General features: G+C 36.8%; 2 protein-coding genes across 2 annotated transcripts; both read right to left on the bottom strand.

Moving 5' to 3' along the window:
* Positions 1-3,482: 3,482 nt before the first annotated feature.
* On the bottom strand, positions 3,483-5,753 carry LOC114746624 (pentatricopeptide repeat-containing protein At3g06430, chloroplastic-like). The gene is made up of 2 exons (XM_028934852.1): positions 5,318-5,753; positions 3,483-4,863 (listed from the first exon to the last, which is right to left on the bottom strand). Exons 1-2 carry the CDS (start codon positions 5,690-5,692, stop codon positions 3,757-3,759), a joined length of 1,482 nt encoding a protein of 493 aa, XP_028790685.1. The 5' UTR covers positions 5,693-5,753; the 3' UTR covers positions 3,483-3,756.
* A 1,186-nt stretch (positions 5,754-6,939) lies between these two features.
* LOC114746623 (squamosa promoter-binding-like protein 12) lies at positions 6,940-14,132 on the bottom strand. The gene is made up of 11 exons (XM_028934851.1): positions 13,875-14,132; positions 13,179-13,781; positions 12,472-12,653; positions 10,739-11,391; positions 10,290-10,364; positions 10,094-10,201; positions 9,885-10,002; positions 9,600-9,741; positions 9,121-9,271; positions 7,946-8,578; positions 6,940-7,766 (listed from the first exon to the last, which is right to left on the bottom strand). The coding sequence occupies exons 2-11, from the start codon at positions 13,760-13,762 to the stop codon at positions 7,311-7,313; spliced, it is 3,102 nt and encodes a 1,033-aa protein (XP_028790684.1). The 5' UTR covers positions 13,763-13,781; positions 13,875-14,132; the 3' UTR covers positions 6,940-7,310.
* Between the last annotated feature and the right edge of the window lie 1,554 nt (positions 14,133-15,686).

Genomic DNA, 15,686 nt, shown 5'->3' with positions numbered 1-15,686 from the left:
TTTAGAGATTTTTATGTTGTTTTAAAAGTAAACTTCATAGTAAGGTTCTTAAAGTTTAATTATAATTTTCAAAACGCTTAATCAAAGCAAGTTAATAATTAGGATGGCAACAAAAAAAAAAATCCACTTTTTAAGGTTGTTGCCACCACTCTAGAGATTTTTATGTTTTTTTAAAAGTAAACTTCATAGTGGATGCATCGATGGGCAGTTATGGACAGTTAAAGTTGGGATTATCATCCGCGTGGCAGCCCCTCGCTCTCTGATCCTGGGCCTAATGATCCATCTATTTTCCTCCTTTGTCTTCATTTGCCCAAAAAGGGGGACGGGAGAAAACATCAGTGCATGTACCGTCTCCATTACAAAAATAAAGCAGACCCTTTGTCCTCTACTTGGGTCCAGTCTAACTATCACGCTCGTCTGGATGGCAATTATACGCACTTACAGACACGTTTAATTTAAATCAAGATAAAATTCTTTTTATATATTTATATCATATTTTGTAAATTATGATTAACAAGCTACTTATATCAAGCCATAAAACTTTGCCTCCCTACAAAATTATGATTCTTGGGGGCATTTTCAGCTACAACTAGGAAATACAGAGTCACGACTCGTGAGAGCTAAAGTCAGATCAGCCTTACAATGTTGCCAAGCATGGCCTGCTGATGCTGGTCGGGTTCTTTCTCGCAAACTCACATTTTGCTTCTCAATCAAAATAGAAAGCTTAAAAATCAGCTTGCATATGCGTTGGCCAAGGGAGGTTTATCTATCCTCTCTTTTTGCTTCTTGTACTCCTCATCTGAGGACCTTGTTTGATATTGAGTGTTTGGGATTTAGTCCCCATTAGGTTGTGCTAGCTTTTACAGGCTCTAGCCTTCTAGTTTACCCAAAAAAAAAAAAAAAAAGCTTAACGCCTTATTTATATCCCATTCAAACGCAAGCCGCTTCTTCATCTTATCTTTTTTTTTCCGTACACTTAACACTTTATCTTATTTTTAGTGCGTTCAACACTTTAAAGATTATGATACTAAATCTAACTAGAAAAATAACATATACAACAAGAAAATAAGATCAAGATGTCGATGCATTATATTAAAGATTAGTGTATTAAGCAAATTTGAGAAATAAGATCAAAATACTCGACACACTTTTACGGATTTGAATCCCAAAAAACACTATTAAAAAGACCTTCAATGCTTCTTACCTAATAAGAATTAGTTTCAAGTTCAAAATAATTTAAAATATTATATGCTTCACCCACACCAAAAAAAAAATCCCATTCAAATACTTGCACATTACGCTATATTAGTCTCTTCAAGAATATTGTAACTTTAAAAAAAATAAAATAATTGGCTTTTTATGTCACTCTCCTATAAGGACACTAATATCTTTTAGAATATAAATTGATATTGGCCCATGCATGAGTCAGGAAAGTTGATGCATTGTTTTTCTCAGTATCCAAACAGGTGGAGCTACTGAAACCTTACATTCGGATTTACAAGAAGCAATAAGCAAAAAGAGCATAATTGATATTTGTTTTGCTCAGAAAATTATGAAAATTTTCTCGCCTTTTTCTTTGGAGACGATTTTTCTCAGATGCCCATAATTTTTGTGCCACTTGTACGTATCTGGGAGTCCCTAATCTGCACGACTGGACCGCTACCATCATCTATCACCTCCATAATATGTTGGCATCATTATAGTATTTGATCTAATATAATTAATTAATTAATCATCCAAACCATCACTTCTTTGACCCAAACAATTCGATTGAGCCGGCCAGCGACCTTGAATCAAAACAAAAACATGATTCTTTTTCATTTTTCATTGAATGTTAAATTGATTATAATTAAATCGATATATGTGTATGCTTTATACTAAAATATCTAGATATTATTATATACTTCTTCTTTTACTAGCACCTATTAATAATTTTATGTAAATTAATAAAGTTGGCTAAAATTACACTCAATAGAAGTAAGGGAATTTAGTTCATTAATCTCAAAATTATCATTAGCTGTTAAGCATCAAACTGGGAGGAAAACATGGGGAAAAAAACTGAAGAATTTAAAATGCCGTTCTCCCAAGTGTATATTGGGTCGTAGCCCATACCTGAAGTAGGCCAATTGGGAGGATCGGCCTGCAATTTAAAATGAAGAATCATTTATTACATTTTTCTGGGAGACTTTAATAATGAATATATGACCAACAAGAATTGGGTTTAGTAAGATGAGCTAACATATCAAAATATAGCGAATTTAAATTTAAATTTTCGTTAAGAGAAGTGTCCATATTTAACATCTAATATCTAGAACATGATTGTCTCTAGTAGGAGGATACCCGTGTCGTCTCAAAAAAAGGCAAAAAGAGAAAATGAACACATGAAAATGAATGAATATTGTGCTTTTAACAAATCTCCTGTTGGGGTACACTCGACAAAAGGACTCAATGAGGGAAACATAACACATGCCTTTGGCAAGTTTCTTGAACACGGTAATTACTAAGTCTCAATACCTTCATGGTATTGTCCACCACACAAGGAGCAAAAGGAATCTCCCACCACCATGTTCATCAAACCTCGTGATCGTAAAAATACTATCAAGATCTACCAAATCTGGCTTGCATGGTGGCAAAATGCGTAAAAACAAAGAAATAAATAAAAGATAATGCTTTGATGTTAGCAAATTGCATAAAATATGTTGTCCCTCTCAAGGGAAATCCTACAGACAAACGGCATCCATGGGGAAAGGAATGCTTTAACTTTCTCTACCGTGGTCAAGAACCAGCTTTGGTGAACAAAGCTTCGGGGATTCTATTTGTTGTCAAATGATTCCTTTCGAAACAAATCCGCAGGCCCATTCATTTTTTCATTTTCAAAAGGAATTTCAACATTTCATCTGATCATTGACAGGTTATTTCGACCAACGTCTTGTAGCCGTCTTTCTCATTGCCTTTCCATTTGCTCACGCATTTTTAATTTTACATATTGCATAATGCAGATTGCTCCTTCAAGCAGTGTGTTGCTCAGAATCTTCATGCACGACTTTGATATCTTTTTATCTCATAAAAAATTTCCTTGTATGCCATGAAATTTTCATTAACGCCGCACCACAAGACATGGTCACTGATTTCCCAGTCAAAGGCAGAATTAGTTGTACAATTCAGCCCATGAATCATCTTAAAACAAAAGTTAATACTATCTCATGTTCTTCATATAAAAGCTAGTTAAGAGTTGAATTTGATCCTAGATATAATTTATTTTGTCTTTCAAATTTATAATATATATTTTTTAAATATCCTTATTGATTGTAAGGAGTTTCACTAATACATAATTCAAATGCATATGATTAAAGAAGATGGTTGAGAAAATTCAGCATACATAGATCACAATTAACCAACTTAACTCATTTTCTTAATATTCTCAAATTAGTTATATAGTTCTTTAGAAATAACTAGCATATTTAGTTGAGGAACTTACTGTAAAAGAACAACCCAAATTCCATCATCTGCCAAGTACAACGGATGCCAAAGTAAAACTACACTTGAAAAGCAAAGTCAAGCAGGACTTCTGATAATTCATCCAGAAAATGGAGCTTCATTACTCAACTGATAACTCATTCAACGTCAAAAGGGAAGAAAAAAGACTAGAGCTGCTCCCCAAAAAAAAAAAAAGGAAAAAATTGAAGGACATTTACAAGTATGGATGTAGTGCACTCTGAATTCTAAGTAGGAACAAAATGAATTTCATTCACTAGCTTACCCACTGTTTATATCCTCAGTGTTCATTTGCTTTTCCTGCTCTAAATAGTAAATTTTGTCACGCATACCTTCTTTGCTGTAGGCCTCAATCATGATAGAGTATGTAGTGTCATCTGGTTGGCACTGGTTATCCTTCATACGGTTGAAAACTCTCTCCATCTCGATCAAATCCTCTGCCTTTGCACATGCAGAGATGATGGCATTGTAAAATGAGACATTCTCAGGTATCTCAAACCTCTTAGCCAAGTTAACACTGCTAATTACTTTATGGAAGAGACCTGCATTGGCATAACCATCGATAAGGCAGCAGAAAGTCTTGGTATCAGCTTTCATACCCTCAGCACGCATCTGATCAAATGTATATTCCATGTGTTTAGCATCCCCGACGGCTGCGAATGCCTCGATCACATTGTTATAAGTTGAAGTTGTCCAGGGAAATTGAAGCTTGCGCATATACTCCATCACAGAGGACATTTTATCATACATTCTTTTCTTTCCATAAGCACCGATCAAAATGTTAAAAGTGCGTGTTTCTGGTTCTATCCCGAAATTTCGAAACTTTTCATACCATCTCTCCATCATATCAATCTGGCCCTTGTTACCAAAGATACTGATGATTGTGTTCATTGTCCACACATCAGGCTTGCACGTTGTACTATCCAGCATATTTGACAGCACTTTCTCCATCTGATCATACTTCCCTGCCTTGCCATATCCACTTAAGACAATGTTTCGAGTGACAGTGTTTGGGGTGATAGACCTTTCCGCCATCTCTTCATACAGCGACTCAACCAAATCAAATTTCAAAACATCCACGCAAGCTTTAATTAAAGTACTGTAAGTGAAAACATCAGGCTGGCAAAGAGGGAGCTTCTTCATCTCATTAAGAGTTAAAAATGCTTCATCAATAAGATTGTTGCGACAGTATGCTGCGAGCAAAGCCGTGTAAAGTTCAGAAGTAGGCTGACAACCTTCTTCAACCATAGTGTTGAAAAGCTGATGTGCACGTTGAGGTTGGCCACATCGTCCAAGCAATACAATGAGTTTCATGTAAGTCCCTTCTTTTGGTTGGTAAAAGGGTTGCTCTCTGAGCATCTCGAATACCTGCACATTTAGATTATTTAACCCATATGTTGCCATATAGAAAATTGTCATCTCAGCTATTAGTAATTCACAATAATTTCAATTGGAAAAACCAGCCACGAGATTAGTCTAAATGAATAAAGTCTAGAAACCTCAATTTGATATAAACTCTAAAGCATTGATAGATGAAAATGAAACCTTATCGCGCTCACTAGTCACTACCTTTATCATTCGCAATGCAACACTTTAAACCACACTTAAACCATGTATATTTAATTTTGTGTCACACTAACCGCAGAGCGAGTCATTGTTGAGTGTCGACTGCTTTATATACATATCCACGTCAACAACGATTATTGGCATATAAAAAATATCAAAACTTGTGCACAACATTACACATTTGAGTTGTAAACAAGATATTAAGAGAAAGATGCTTAATTTGTGAAGCAAATTCAAGAAAGAGACACCGAGTTACCTCAAGAGCTTGAAGCCACTGTTTTTTATCAATTCTATCAGCCAAGCATTCAGTGACGGTGTTGACCCACGCCTTAGCCTTGACCTTTCGGTCCAGCTTCTTCTTCACATTCTTAATTGGAGTCCTCCTCTCACTGCCAGGTAAAGTTGTTTTGGAAACACCCGGAAATTCACCTACTTTCCAGTGCCTCTTTTTAGCGACCGAAGAGGAGGAAGAAGAAGAAGTTTTCGACGATGGAGACGCAGTGGCGCAGCGGATAATCCGAAGGGGTGGGTTGTGGGTTACAGGATTAGGGATATGGTGGATCTTGCATTTGTCCTTAGAAATTGGGGAGGGAAGGAGGGAAGAAGAGAAGGAGAGAGAAATTGAAGCCATGGGAAAGCATGAAGCTCAGTGCTGCGTCCTCGCTCCTCAGCCCAGAGCTGGCCTTACCCTTCTGCCCAAAATCCTAGCTCTCAAATTACTCTTCTCACCTTGTCTTTCTCAATTATCACTATCATGTATATTCAGAACACGGCGCCTGATGCTATACGCCTGCGCGTGTGTTTTTTTTCAAATTTATAATTTATTTTTTTAAAAAACTCTTATTAATTGTAAAGTATGTCCACCTAATTGAAGTTCCAATATACATGATTAAATAACGATAATTTAAGAAAGTTAACACATACTATCTCCGGTTCTTTATATAAGATCTTGTTTGTCTTTTATTTTAATCCTAAATATAATAGCCTAATTCACTTTGTCTCTCACATTTATGTATTTTTTCTATGATAATCCTTCTAACAATAGTAGTTCCAGCCAATACACTTGATTAGCAAGGATGTTTTAGGAAAGACAATATCTATTTATTACAAATAACTAATCTAACTTTTTTTAATCTCCTCAAATTAGTCAACTAGCTCTTATAATTAGGACCGGAGATAGTATTTGTTACAAATAATTAATTTAATTAATTTTTTCAATCTCTCTAAATAAGTTATCTAACTCTTATCTTAAAGACTAAGGTTAGTATTAGATATTTTTCTTACATGACTTAGTTTTTGATTATTCATAAGTCATATGGTTAAAAAAATGATACGATGATACTCCTCTGATCCTAAATATAATATCTTTATTATAAGAGTATTATATTTATAACAGGAGAAGTACAATGATTTATCATGTTTTGCATACGACATTTTAGGTTTTTTTTTTTGTGGTCTTGACCTTGAGTACTGGTTTTTTGTTAAGCCTCAGCGCACTATTATCGCGATTTGGTGATGGTGAATAATCATGTGAAATTCATTATATATCTACAATACGTGTTAAAAAAAAAAAATCAACATTCAACATTTCGTTTTTTTTTTTAATTAACACTGATTGTTCTAAAGTTAAAATACTAGTGAGAAAACTACTTTCAAAATAAAATTACGTAAAAAATTAGTTTAGAATACTAAATATTATTGAAAATATAATATTTGTTGCGTACCATCTTGCTTCTCAACATTAGCCTTGCCAACTCAATGCACTAGTTCTTCGTTTCTCAACGCCACACCATTATATAACAACATTTAGGAGTCAGATAAAGCATATCATATTCAAAATCAATAAAAACTTGCTACAATTGTTAAAGGAAAAAAAAATTAAAGGAATCGAGCTCATTAATAACTAATATTACCAGCCCACATCAGAAAACCCCTTTTCATATTATTCGACTAATACAAGGCATTCTCCTACATTTCTACAAGCTCAATCCTATCACTACATACATTCCTTATACCATAGCATGAGTTACTCAATTATAAACATAAATTGCTGAAGAAGTCACCCTCATCTAAATATTTTCATGACAGCTAAAACTGCCATTGATGTATATATATTATATATACCAATAACTATGACTCCCACATTTCAAAAAGTTAGAAGATTAAGGGGGGAGGAGGAGGAGGAAGATGAGGGATGAAAGAAACAAATTGCAGGCTTGCTGCAAAAGAACACCTGATATGCAAAAACACTAAATTGAGCCATACTCTAATGATTCCCATCTGAAGGGCTGGAAGACATAAGAAACTTGGGGTGAGCTTTTGAAGAGCAAAGCCACACAGACACATACAGCCGCAATGGCCACCATTGATAGCATTGCTGGCCTATAAACCAGTGCTGTCCTCGTGCTGTGACGAGCCAGCTTGTGCTGACACAGTCCGCACTGATGTGCAATCGTTGCTGCTGCCATTTTAATCTTCTCGGTTTGCAAGCTTGAAACTTTCGATGATGACCTTTGCTTCTTCTTTGTGTTACTATCTACAAGGGAAGGTGGGATGTCAAGCACATAATGATGAGTTTCATCACTTCTCTTGCTTGCTTTTGTCTGGACAAGTTGAATGTAGGAGTGGTAGCCCCTCATGGATGCGTACTCCTCTGGGGTCAAACCTGTGTTGTCCCGGGCACTTTTCCAAGCCTTGATTCCCACCTGACCAATGCCATAACCAGTGAGTCTTGCTACCTAAGGTTAAAAAAAAACATGTACTGACATCCTAAACCTCTCAACATAATTTTCTTTGGATAGGAAATGTAATTGCAGTCTGTTCCATGTCAGCCTCTCTATAATGAAAACCGAGAAAATGTAAGCATACTGAGGAAAGAACATACCATTCCAGGGTCATCAGTTAAAGCATCCAACACATTTTCTGAGCAATGCATGCTTGCCGCAACATGAAGCGGAGTCAAACCAGCAGGGCCAACACTATCAGGTTTAAATAAGAATCTGTCAGAGTACTTGGCAACTTCTTTGTCCTTACTTTCATCATCTGAAGATTTGACTGGTGCGAATTTCAGCAGTAGTTCCACCATAGGCTTGCAATTTCTCTTCACAGCTCTATGTAGAAGACCCAGGTCTAACAATGCAAGCTCGACAGAGGCATGCTCTCCTGCATCAATAGTACCCTCAAACATAATGTCCAGAAGCTTTTTCATCACAGCACACCAATCATGGTCCATGCAGAAGTCAACAAGCCACTTGAACCGATTGAAATGAAACAGATCCTGGACAGGTGCCATGGGACCCAACCTAGCTTTCATGCGACTTCTATGAAGGAGCCAACCCATTTCTTGTACGAAATCCAAGGCTCGAGTCTTTTCTTCCATTTGTTTGCTTCTCATCCGTACATCTCTACAGATCTCAGCAGCCTCAATCACACTCTCCAGATTACAGATCTCTGCACAAATTTCTGGCTCCGCAACAATAAAAGGAAAGGAACAGCTGCTAAGACCAAAATCTTCCACCTAAGATCAACATAGCCAAATTAGAGGATGAAAGTCATCCTTCACAAGTTAGCAAATGGAAAGAAATTATTTGCCAATACTTTTTGTGTCATTTTAATGTTCCACTTGCATATTGTCGTACTCAGGGGAACCATATTCGGTGATCTAGGCTTTCTAGGGATAGATTGCCTTTAGTGAGTCACAATCACATATACAGACATGCATTTTGATCTGGGGAACCATATTCGGTGATCTAGGCTTTATAGGGACAGATTGCCTTTAGTGAGTCACAATCACATATATAGACATGCATTTTGATTATCTTGCTAATCTATGCATCTTTTAGCATATCCAGTTTAACTTAACAGCATGTTTACTTCTGCATTGAAAACCATAGAAATGTGGTTTCCGCAGAAACAGAACAGCATGTTCACTTCTGCATTGAAAATCATGAAAACGTGGTTTCTGCAGAAACAGCACTTTCACAGCAAACGCAAACATGTATTAGAAGGCGCGTTTTTTTTTTTTTTTTGGGGGGGGGGGTGTTGGGAGCAAGATGCTACCTCAATAAATCCCCTCCCAGTAACACTCGGTATAGTGCAAGCGAACCCAAGGCACTGATGCTCATCATGTTCAATAGCTGGATCAACACCATCAATCAAGTCACAACAACTATACTGTGCGAGATACTTTCCTTCAAGTGCACAGAGTAACCTGAAAACAACATGAACGGATTAATTCTAAACCAATCTCATTTGTTTTGACACCTGAAACAATATCCAGAACTTCCCCACTTACTGAATTATAGAAACAGGAAAAAAAAAAAGTACATAATCAACTTGCAAACCAATATTATTTCCAAGAAATTAAGGTAATGTTTCATTTTCGTCACTTTCAAACCTATTTAGGCATCCAGATAAATATTTTATATAATATTATGTAAATTAACGTAGCTTATCTTTCAATCACCCATCCGGTCAAGTTTATGGGCAGGAGCAAAAGAGATAACTCGGGTAATGTAGAGGACGAAGCAGAGATTTACCTTGTGCTAGAATGGAAAAGGTTGACACCTTTGACAAGAAATTGAGTGCTTGCCATTGAAGAAACAGCAAGTGGCTTAACACATGAAATCCTACAGTGTTGTGGGCTTCTAAGGCTCAAGGGAACGTCTAAGACAACCTGGCCTGCAGGAGAGATAAAAGAAATAATAATTCTAGTTAACAGAGGAAAATAATAGAAGTTTTTGCTGCTGCTCGTATTTTGTACTAAAAAGACAACACGCACACGCACACGCACACGCACAGAGAGAGAGAGAGAGAGAACAGACCATTGTACAGAAAAGCTACAGAATGCTGCACTCTTGTATACACCCACCCTGTCGTCCAGAAAGAATCATTTGATGCAGCAAGAAGCTTTTTCAAGTTGAGTCCTAAATTACAGCAGAGCTGCATTGCCATATAGCATTGAGCAGATTTAAATAATGTTTCCAATGATGTCAGTAGAATTGGACATCCATGACATCATACAAAACCATACCTCCTCCCATGCAGATTTTTCTAGACAGAGATAAACTGTTAATATGATACAGCCTGGCCTAATATAGCTCTCGATCTCTGTGGGACTGTGGGATAACCAGCTGAGAATCTGGTGCTCAAAACAAACCACAAATCAAATGTTGCAGAAAGAAACAATGCCATAATTATTCAAAGAAATTTCAGAGTACAGAAAGTACCTGTGATCGAAGAACAAGAGGAAAATCATTTGGATCCTTCCCAAAGAGTTTGAAAACAATTCGATCCGTGCGAGTCTGAAAACAATAAACAAATCACTATTTACTAAAACAAAATATCTACGCCAATAAACATAATGAAGGCCTATAAGATCAACATATTAACAAGAACCCAACTCATGCCAAAATAAACAATTACCGATGGAAAGGTAAATGAAACTGACATAATAAACCTAAATTCGGTGAGCTTGATGGAAAAAAAGCCCCAAAGCAGAACTCCAAAGGGGCAAGAAGACAGTAAGAATAAAGGCACAGTCAAATGTTTTTGCCAAACACCAATCAAGATAGGATATTTAAACAGTGATTTGGAATAAGCATTTGCAAAACCCTACTTCTTCAATACATGATAGAAGCATATCAAGAAAAGAACTTAAAATACTTCCAAAATGTACCTGAGCTTCTCCACTAGAACTAGAAGGTGACTGAGAGGAGGTTGAATCCGAGTTTCTGCTTGTCGGTGGTGGACTTGACTTTTGAGTGTCAAGTTGTAACCAGGAAGGATGATCAAAAGACCCAATACCCGAAGGCCCCGGTGGATGAGACTTCCTAAGGTTCTCGGCTTCATCTTGCACGTCATCATATGCATTATTGAGGTCAATGTGATTTAAACCGTTTCTTCTAATTGTAGTTTCTGCTGCAACTGATTGGAGTGGAGGGTTATCCCTTGACAGAAGCGTATTTGAAGGCTGTGATCCTGAAGGAGATTTTAAACTTCCAACCCCAACATCACCTGAAGGTAAGCATTTTTGCGCCATATCATATGCAGGCACTGTCTCAGACTGTCCCATAGGCTTTGGAGGGTCACGACTGCTGAGACCATTATCTGTCTTGATGGAAGAACCAGGAGATCTGATGGGTTCAGAGCCATTTGAATTTAGATTAGGCACTTTTTCGGAAGTTCCAGATGTTCCAGCATTCACCAAACCTTGGGATCCCTCCAATAAGGAGCTTATGTTCCTTCCATTGATTGTACCAGCCAGACTTGCCAGATTCCTTAGCAGATGAGAGAGAATATCTTGGTCCCTAGTAGCATCTGAGCCATTTGCTGCAATTTATAGAAGACAAAATCTTCGGAATTAAATTCATATGCCAATGACGACACCCCATATGATATGGAAAGACAGAAAAAGTCCAAACAGCAGAAACACTTAAGTATACGCTCGAAATACAGTTAAACTCTTAAGGAATGCATCAGCAAAACAAACATTGACTATCTGGCTAAGCATTCAAGCTTCCTCTAGTAATGTGATAAAATATGCCCAAAAGTTAAAAGGAGGGCATATGGAAACATCACAAAATAAAATTAAACACGTCAATTTCAACATGGCTCCTCATTGGATTCCAGAAATTAGGTGACCAACCCCCAAGGGGCCATAGCCCTGTTGTTTTGGAGCCTGGAGTTCTATAGGAATGCCTCCAACTAGCCCAGTTAAACAGTTTAAGTTAAACAATCCCACTCCCAGTTACATGAACTAAGCCTTTGACATCTTCTCCATTGGAATGACCCAAACTACAACAACACTCAGTAAGCAATAACACGTAATCAAGCCACAACTATAATTCCAAGACATCACTCACTCCCCTGATTAGTATCTTGATTATATTTATGAGTACGGTAACAAGGGAAAGCACATTTCTATACCTGTTAGTGTAAACCTAATAATGTGATTCGGTCCTAATTTGCCTATAATTGACGTAAATGCACACCAAACATCCCGAAGAACTCAACACAGATTATGTCTTTTAGTTCAGTTTTCAGGTGTTTCATACACAGTTGCTAGTAATAACTTCTACATGCCTGAGGTTAGATAAAAATCAACAGGTTCAGCCAACCTAAGAAGTAATATTAATAATAAACTTTCAGTATAGAATAACCGATACAACCAACAATAGGAGGGACTAATACAAGCTATCCAATGACTGAAACAGGAAAACCAATGTAACTTAACTCTACTACTAACAAGATTTCCTCCCTTCTGACCAAAATTCACCATGATTAACAAACTTTCCAAGAATAGCACACAAGAAAAAGCATTATTTCAGTTTCTTACTTGGGCAGCCAGTTAGACAAATATGAAGAATGCCAGTGCCAAGCAGATAGATTCTCAATTACACAAATACTCACAGTGCATATTGGACAGTATACGAAGAAGACTTGTTAACAAATAGCTGCTGCCCCTTTCATCATTCAGGGAGCCTCCATTAACGACAGCATCAGGATGTGTCTTTCTCCTTCTCCTATTGTGGCCTGCCAAACGCCTCCGACAACTTCTTTTCCCCTCATCAAACTCTTGAAGAACATGAAACCTGCCACAAATTTATTTTTTTATTTTTGGTTTTTAAAGAAAACTACATCTAATTGGAATGCCAAAGTAAAAGCTCTTTAAACGGAGACCTATCTGATGATATTTTAAGTTAGGAAAAACCTAGGTACTTAAACCTAAATGCTTGATGTAGTTTTTTCCAATCAAATTAAAACAAGTGGATTTTTATACTCGTTAGTTACCCAGTAGCTAACTATTGGTGTCAACATTCTTAACTAATTTCTTAATTTAAAACCCGCTAATTTTGATTTGAATGGAAATAAATACAATACGTATATAACCTTAAATATCTAGATTTTCCCCTTTTTAAGTTATCTATGCTTGAATAAAAGAAAACGAGAGAAGAACAATAAAAGGCGGAGGAGAGCACTGGAAAAACCCTTACGGACAACAATGTGAAATTTTTCATCTTCCCTACTAAACCTTCCACAAAAGTAACAGCTCGATGACCATATTATAAATCTGAAAGGAGTTGCACAAGAAACAGTGACTTTGTAACCAAACTGACCTGCTACACTGTTGACAGAAACGCTGCATAACATTTCCTACCAGTGCTTTGCTGGCCTTGGAATGCATATCACAGACCTTATGCCGACGGTGGTAATCTTTCGCATTACTAAGATCGGCCCTACAATCTTCCACCTGACAAACCGCTCGGTTTGAAGTAGTCCCACTCCCAACTATCTTTGTCTTCTTTCCGCTTTTTTCATCCCCTTCCATGATGGGGTAAATTTGAGCCCCAAGGTTTAAATTTAGACAGCCAGCTTCATCATTCATCTCATCATCTTCAGACATAACGTCTCTCCTCCTTTTTTCCAATTCTCTCTTTCCTTTCTCTGGGTTGGCGTCATCCCAATTAGAAGATAAAATGTTAGAAGGATTAGCTTTCGCAGGGATTTCAGGATCAACTGGGAAAGATTGCCTATTTCTACAATCAGAAGGAACTGGATTTAGCGGACTAGCAGTGAAAAGATCTCCGTCCCATTTCCAGTCTTCCAAATTCCACTCCAAACTCCTATTTCCAACCGCTTTCATTTCCGGCACCACAGGTCCATAGACATACTGATTCTTCCCCCGAAATTTAGCCTCCATGAATTAAACCCTTAAAAACCTATCAAAATTACAACACCCAGATTACAAATCCGCCCGAATAAAATACCCAGCAAAAGAAAACTGAAATAAACAGGCAAGAACTTCAACACACCTGCTAAGATACAGACATCAAACACCTACAAAGCATTATCCGAGAAAAAGAAAGCTGCCACAGCTAGTTCATCCATCAATTCGCCGGGTCAAATATACCCAAACAGCACAGAAGCAAGAGCATAAATCCAAACAAGGGCTGCTTAATCAAAACCGGCAAATCTACCAAACGATTATCACGATATCATAGACACCCAGCCCAGAATTGCAAACCCCCAACTTGCATAAGCATTTCACATGATTCCCAGCTCAGTGCCAAAAGTCTTAACTTAGTACAAAGGGCTGATATAGAGAGTCCAAAGAGAGATTTGAAAAGATTAGGAAGAGAATTAGCAAATTGCGGGAGAATAGTGAAAGCTGGAAGAGGAAGACGGGGGAGGAGATGTGGTGAGATGAAATAAAGAGAGGGCCGGCCTCAAAAAGCATGCGCGAAACAGAGAAGGAAAGAGGGAAATTAGGAAAAGGTTAGGAAGAAGGGTGATGAAAATGCGGTTTCTGTGCCAAGATAGTACACAAGTGTCTTTAATTTTCTTGTGACGCCATGGTACCAAGGAATCTATACCCCACAACCCACCACCCACGACTCTCTCTCGCCCCTTCTTCTCTCTCTCCCTCTCGCTGTAAAAGATAAATAAAACCAGAAAGTGTCGAATTGTCAAGAGTCGGAATGCTGATGAAGATCGAAGAAAGAGTCGGAAAACGCGAATGTAAAAGTAAATAATGGCTCTTGATTAAGCTCGCCCAAGACGTGTCAGACTCAATTAAGTACTCTTTCTTAATATACTGTATTTGATTTGAAGTCCATCCTTGACTATTCCAAGTGAAGTTCTTACTTGCCCTTCAGGGCAGGACCACGCTGTTAAGAAATACTAATATAATTTAAAATTTATCACAAAATGTATTTTTCTTTTTTTTTTGTCAACTCAAAATTTATCATTCAAAAGTAGCTTAAAATTCATGTAATTGAAATGGATGCATTTCATTTTTAGACTGTAAAATTCTTTTGCAATTGTATATAACTTAATGTAAAATAACATGAAAACGAGTTACACGCCGCTGATAATTATTGTACAATTTTAAATTTTAAATATTTTTACGCTGTAAATTTTGTAATGAAAAATTTCATAACAATTTTTTTAAAGTATGAAGTTAATTTTATTGATTGGATAGTTATATCAGCGGCAAATTTTACGAGAATTATGAATCAAGTTTTTATTAATCTAAGCCACCTTTGTTATCAATTTTATTATTACGAATAAAATTGATTGACGCTTAGCCATAATCTCTTTTTGTCAGGTAGATGTTTTCAGTTGTTTTATTTTTTTGATGTGGTGTTTTCTCTGGTTTTAGCTATAGAGTGAAGTAAACCATTTCATTGTTTTTTAAGGTATGGTAGATGGCATTCTTAAATTTAGTTAAAATTATGTAATTTTTAAATTTTTTTCCTCACTAAAATTAGAGCCGGTAATATGCAGGCCTGGCCAGCCAACCCGCCAAGTACGGACTTCTCCAATCTGTACCGCTTTGAGCCTGCTCTGTCCCGGGCTAGTCCACTTTTCTTTTATTTTTTTAATTTTTATTTTCATACAATTCCTAATATATTATAGAACATAGTTAGAGAATTTTGACCCTCAAATTCCATACCGACATCGCCTCATTCAAGTAATTGCATATATAGTACACACATAAAGATCTACTTAATTTGGATAAGAAAAATAGTCAAATTAATTATTTAAAAAAATACGCGTTAGTTTTTCTAAAATATCTTCTTAAATTATAAATTAATCCTCACATTATTTTATTATAACCAACT

Source organism: Neltuma alba, unplaced genomic scaffold (assembly GCF_004799145.2).
Source record: "Neltuma alba isolate B1F8T4 unplaced genomic scaffold, ASM479914v2 tig00005079_pilon, whole genome shotgun sequence".
NCBI lineage: Eukaryota > Viridiplantae > Streptophyta > Magnoliopsida > Fabales > Fabaceae > Neltuma > Neltuma alba.
This window is presented reverse-complemented; position numbering and strand designations above follow the sequence as displayed.

Coding starts and splice junctions, on each gene's coding strand:
- LOC114746624 (XM_028934852.1), bottom strand. CDS start 5,692: ATGGCTTCAATTTCTCTCTCCTTCTCTTCTTCCCTCCTTCCCTCCCCA. Junction 4,864..5,317: donor AGTGGCTTCAAGCTCTTGAG/GTAACTCGGTGT, acceptor CTAAATGTGCAG/GTATTCGAGATGCTCAGAGA.
- LOC114746623 (XM_028934851.1), bottom strand. CDS start 13,762: ATGGAGGCTAAATTTCGGGGGAAGAATCAGTATGTCTATGGACCTGTG. Junction 10,365..10,738: donor GTTCTAGTGGAGAAGCTCAG/GTACATTTTGGA, acceptor TATTGTTTTCAG/ACTCGCACGGATCGAATTGT. Junction 7,767..7,945: donor TAACTGATGACCCTGGAATG/GTATGTTCTTTC, acceptor GGCATTGGTCAG/GTGGGAATCAAGGCTTGGAA.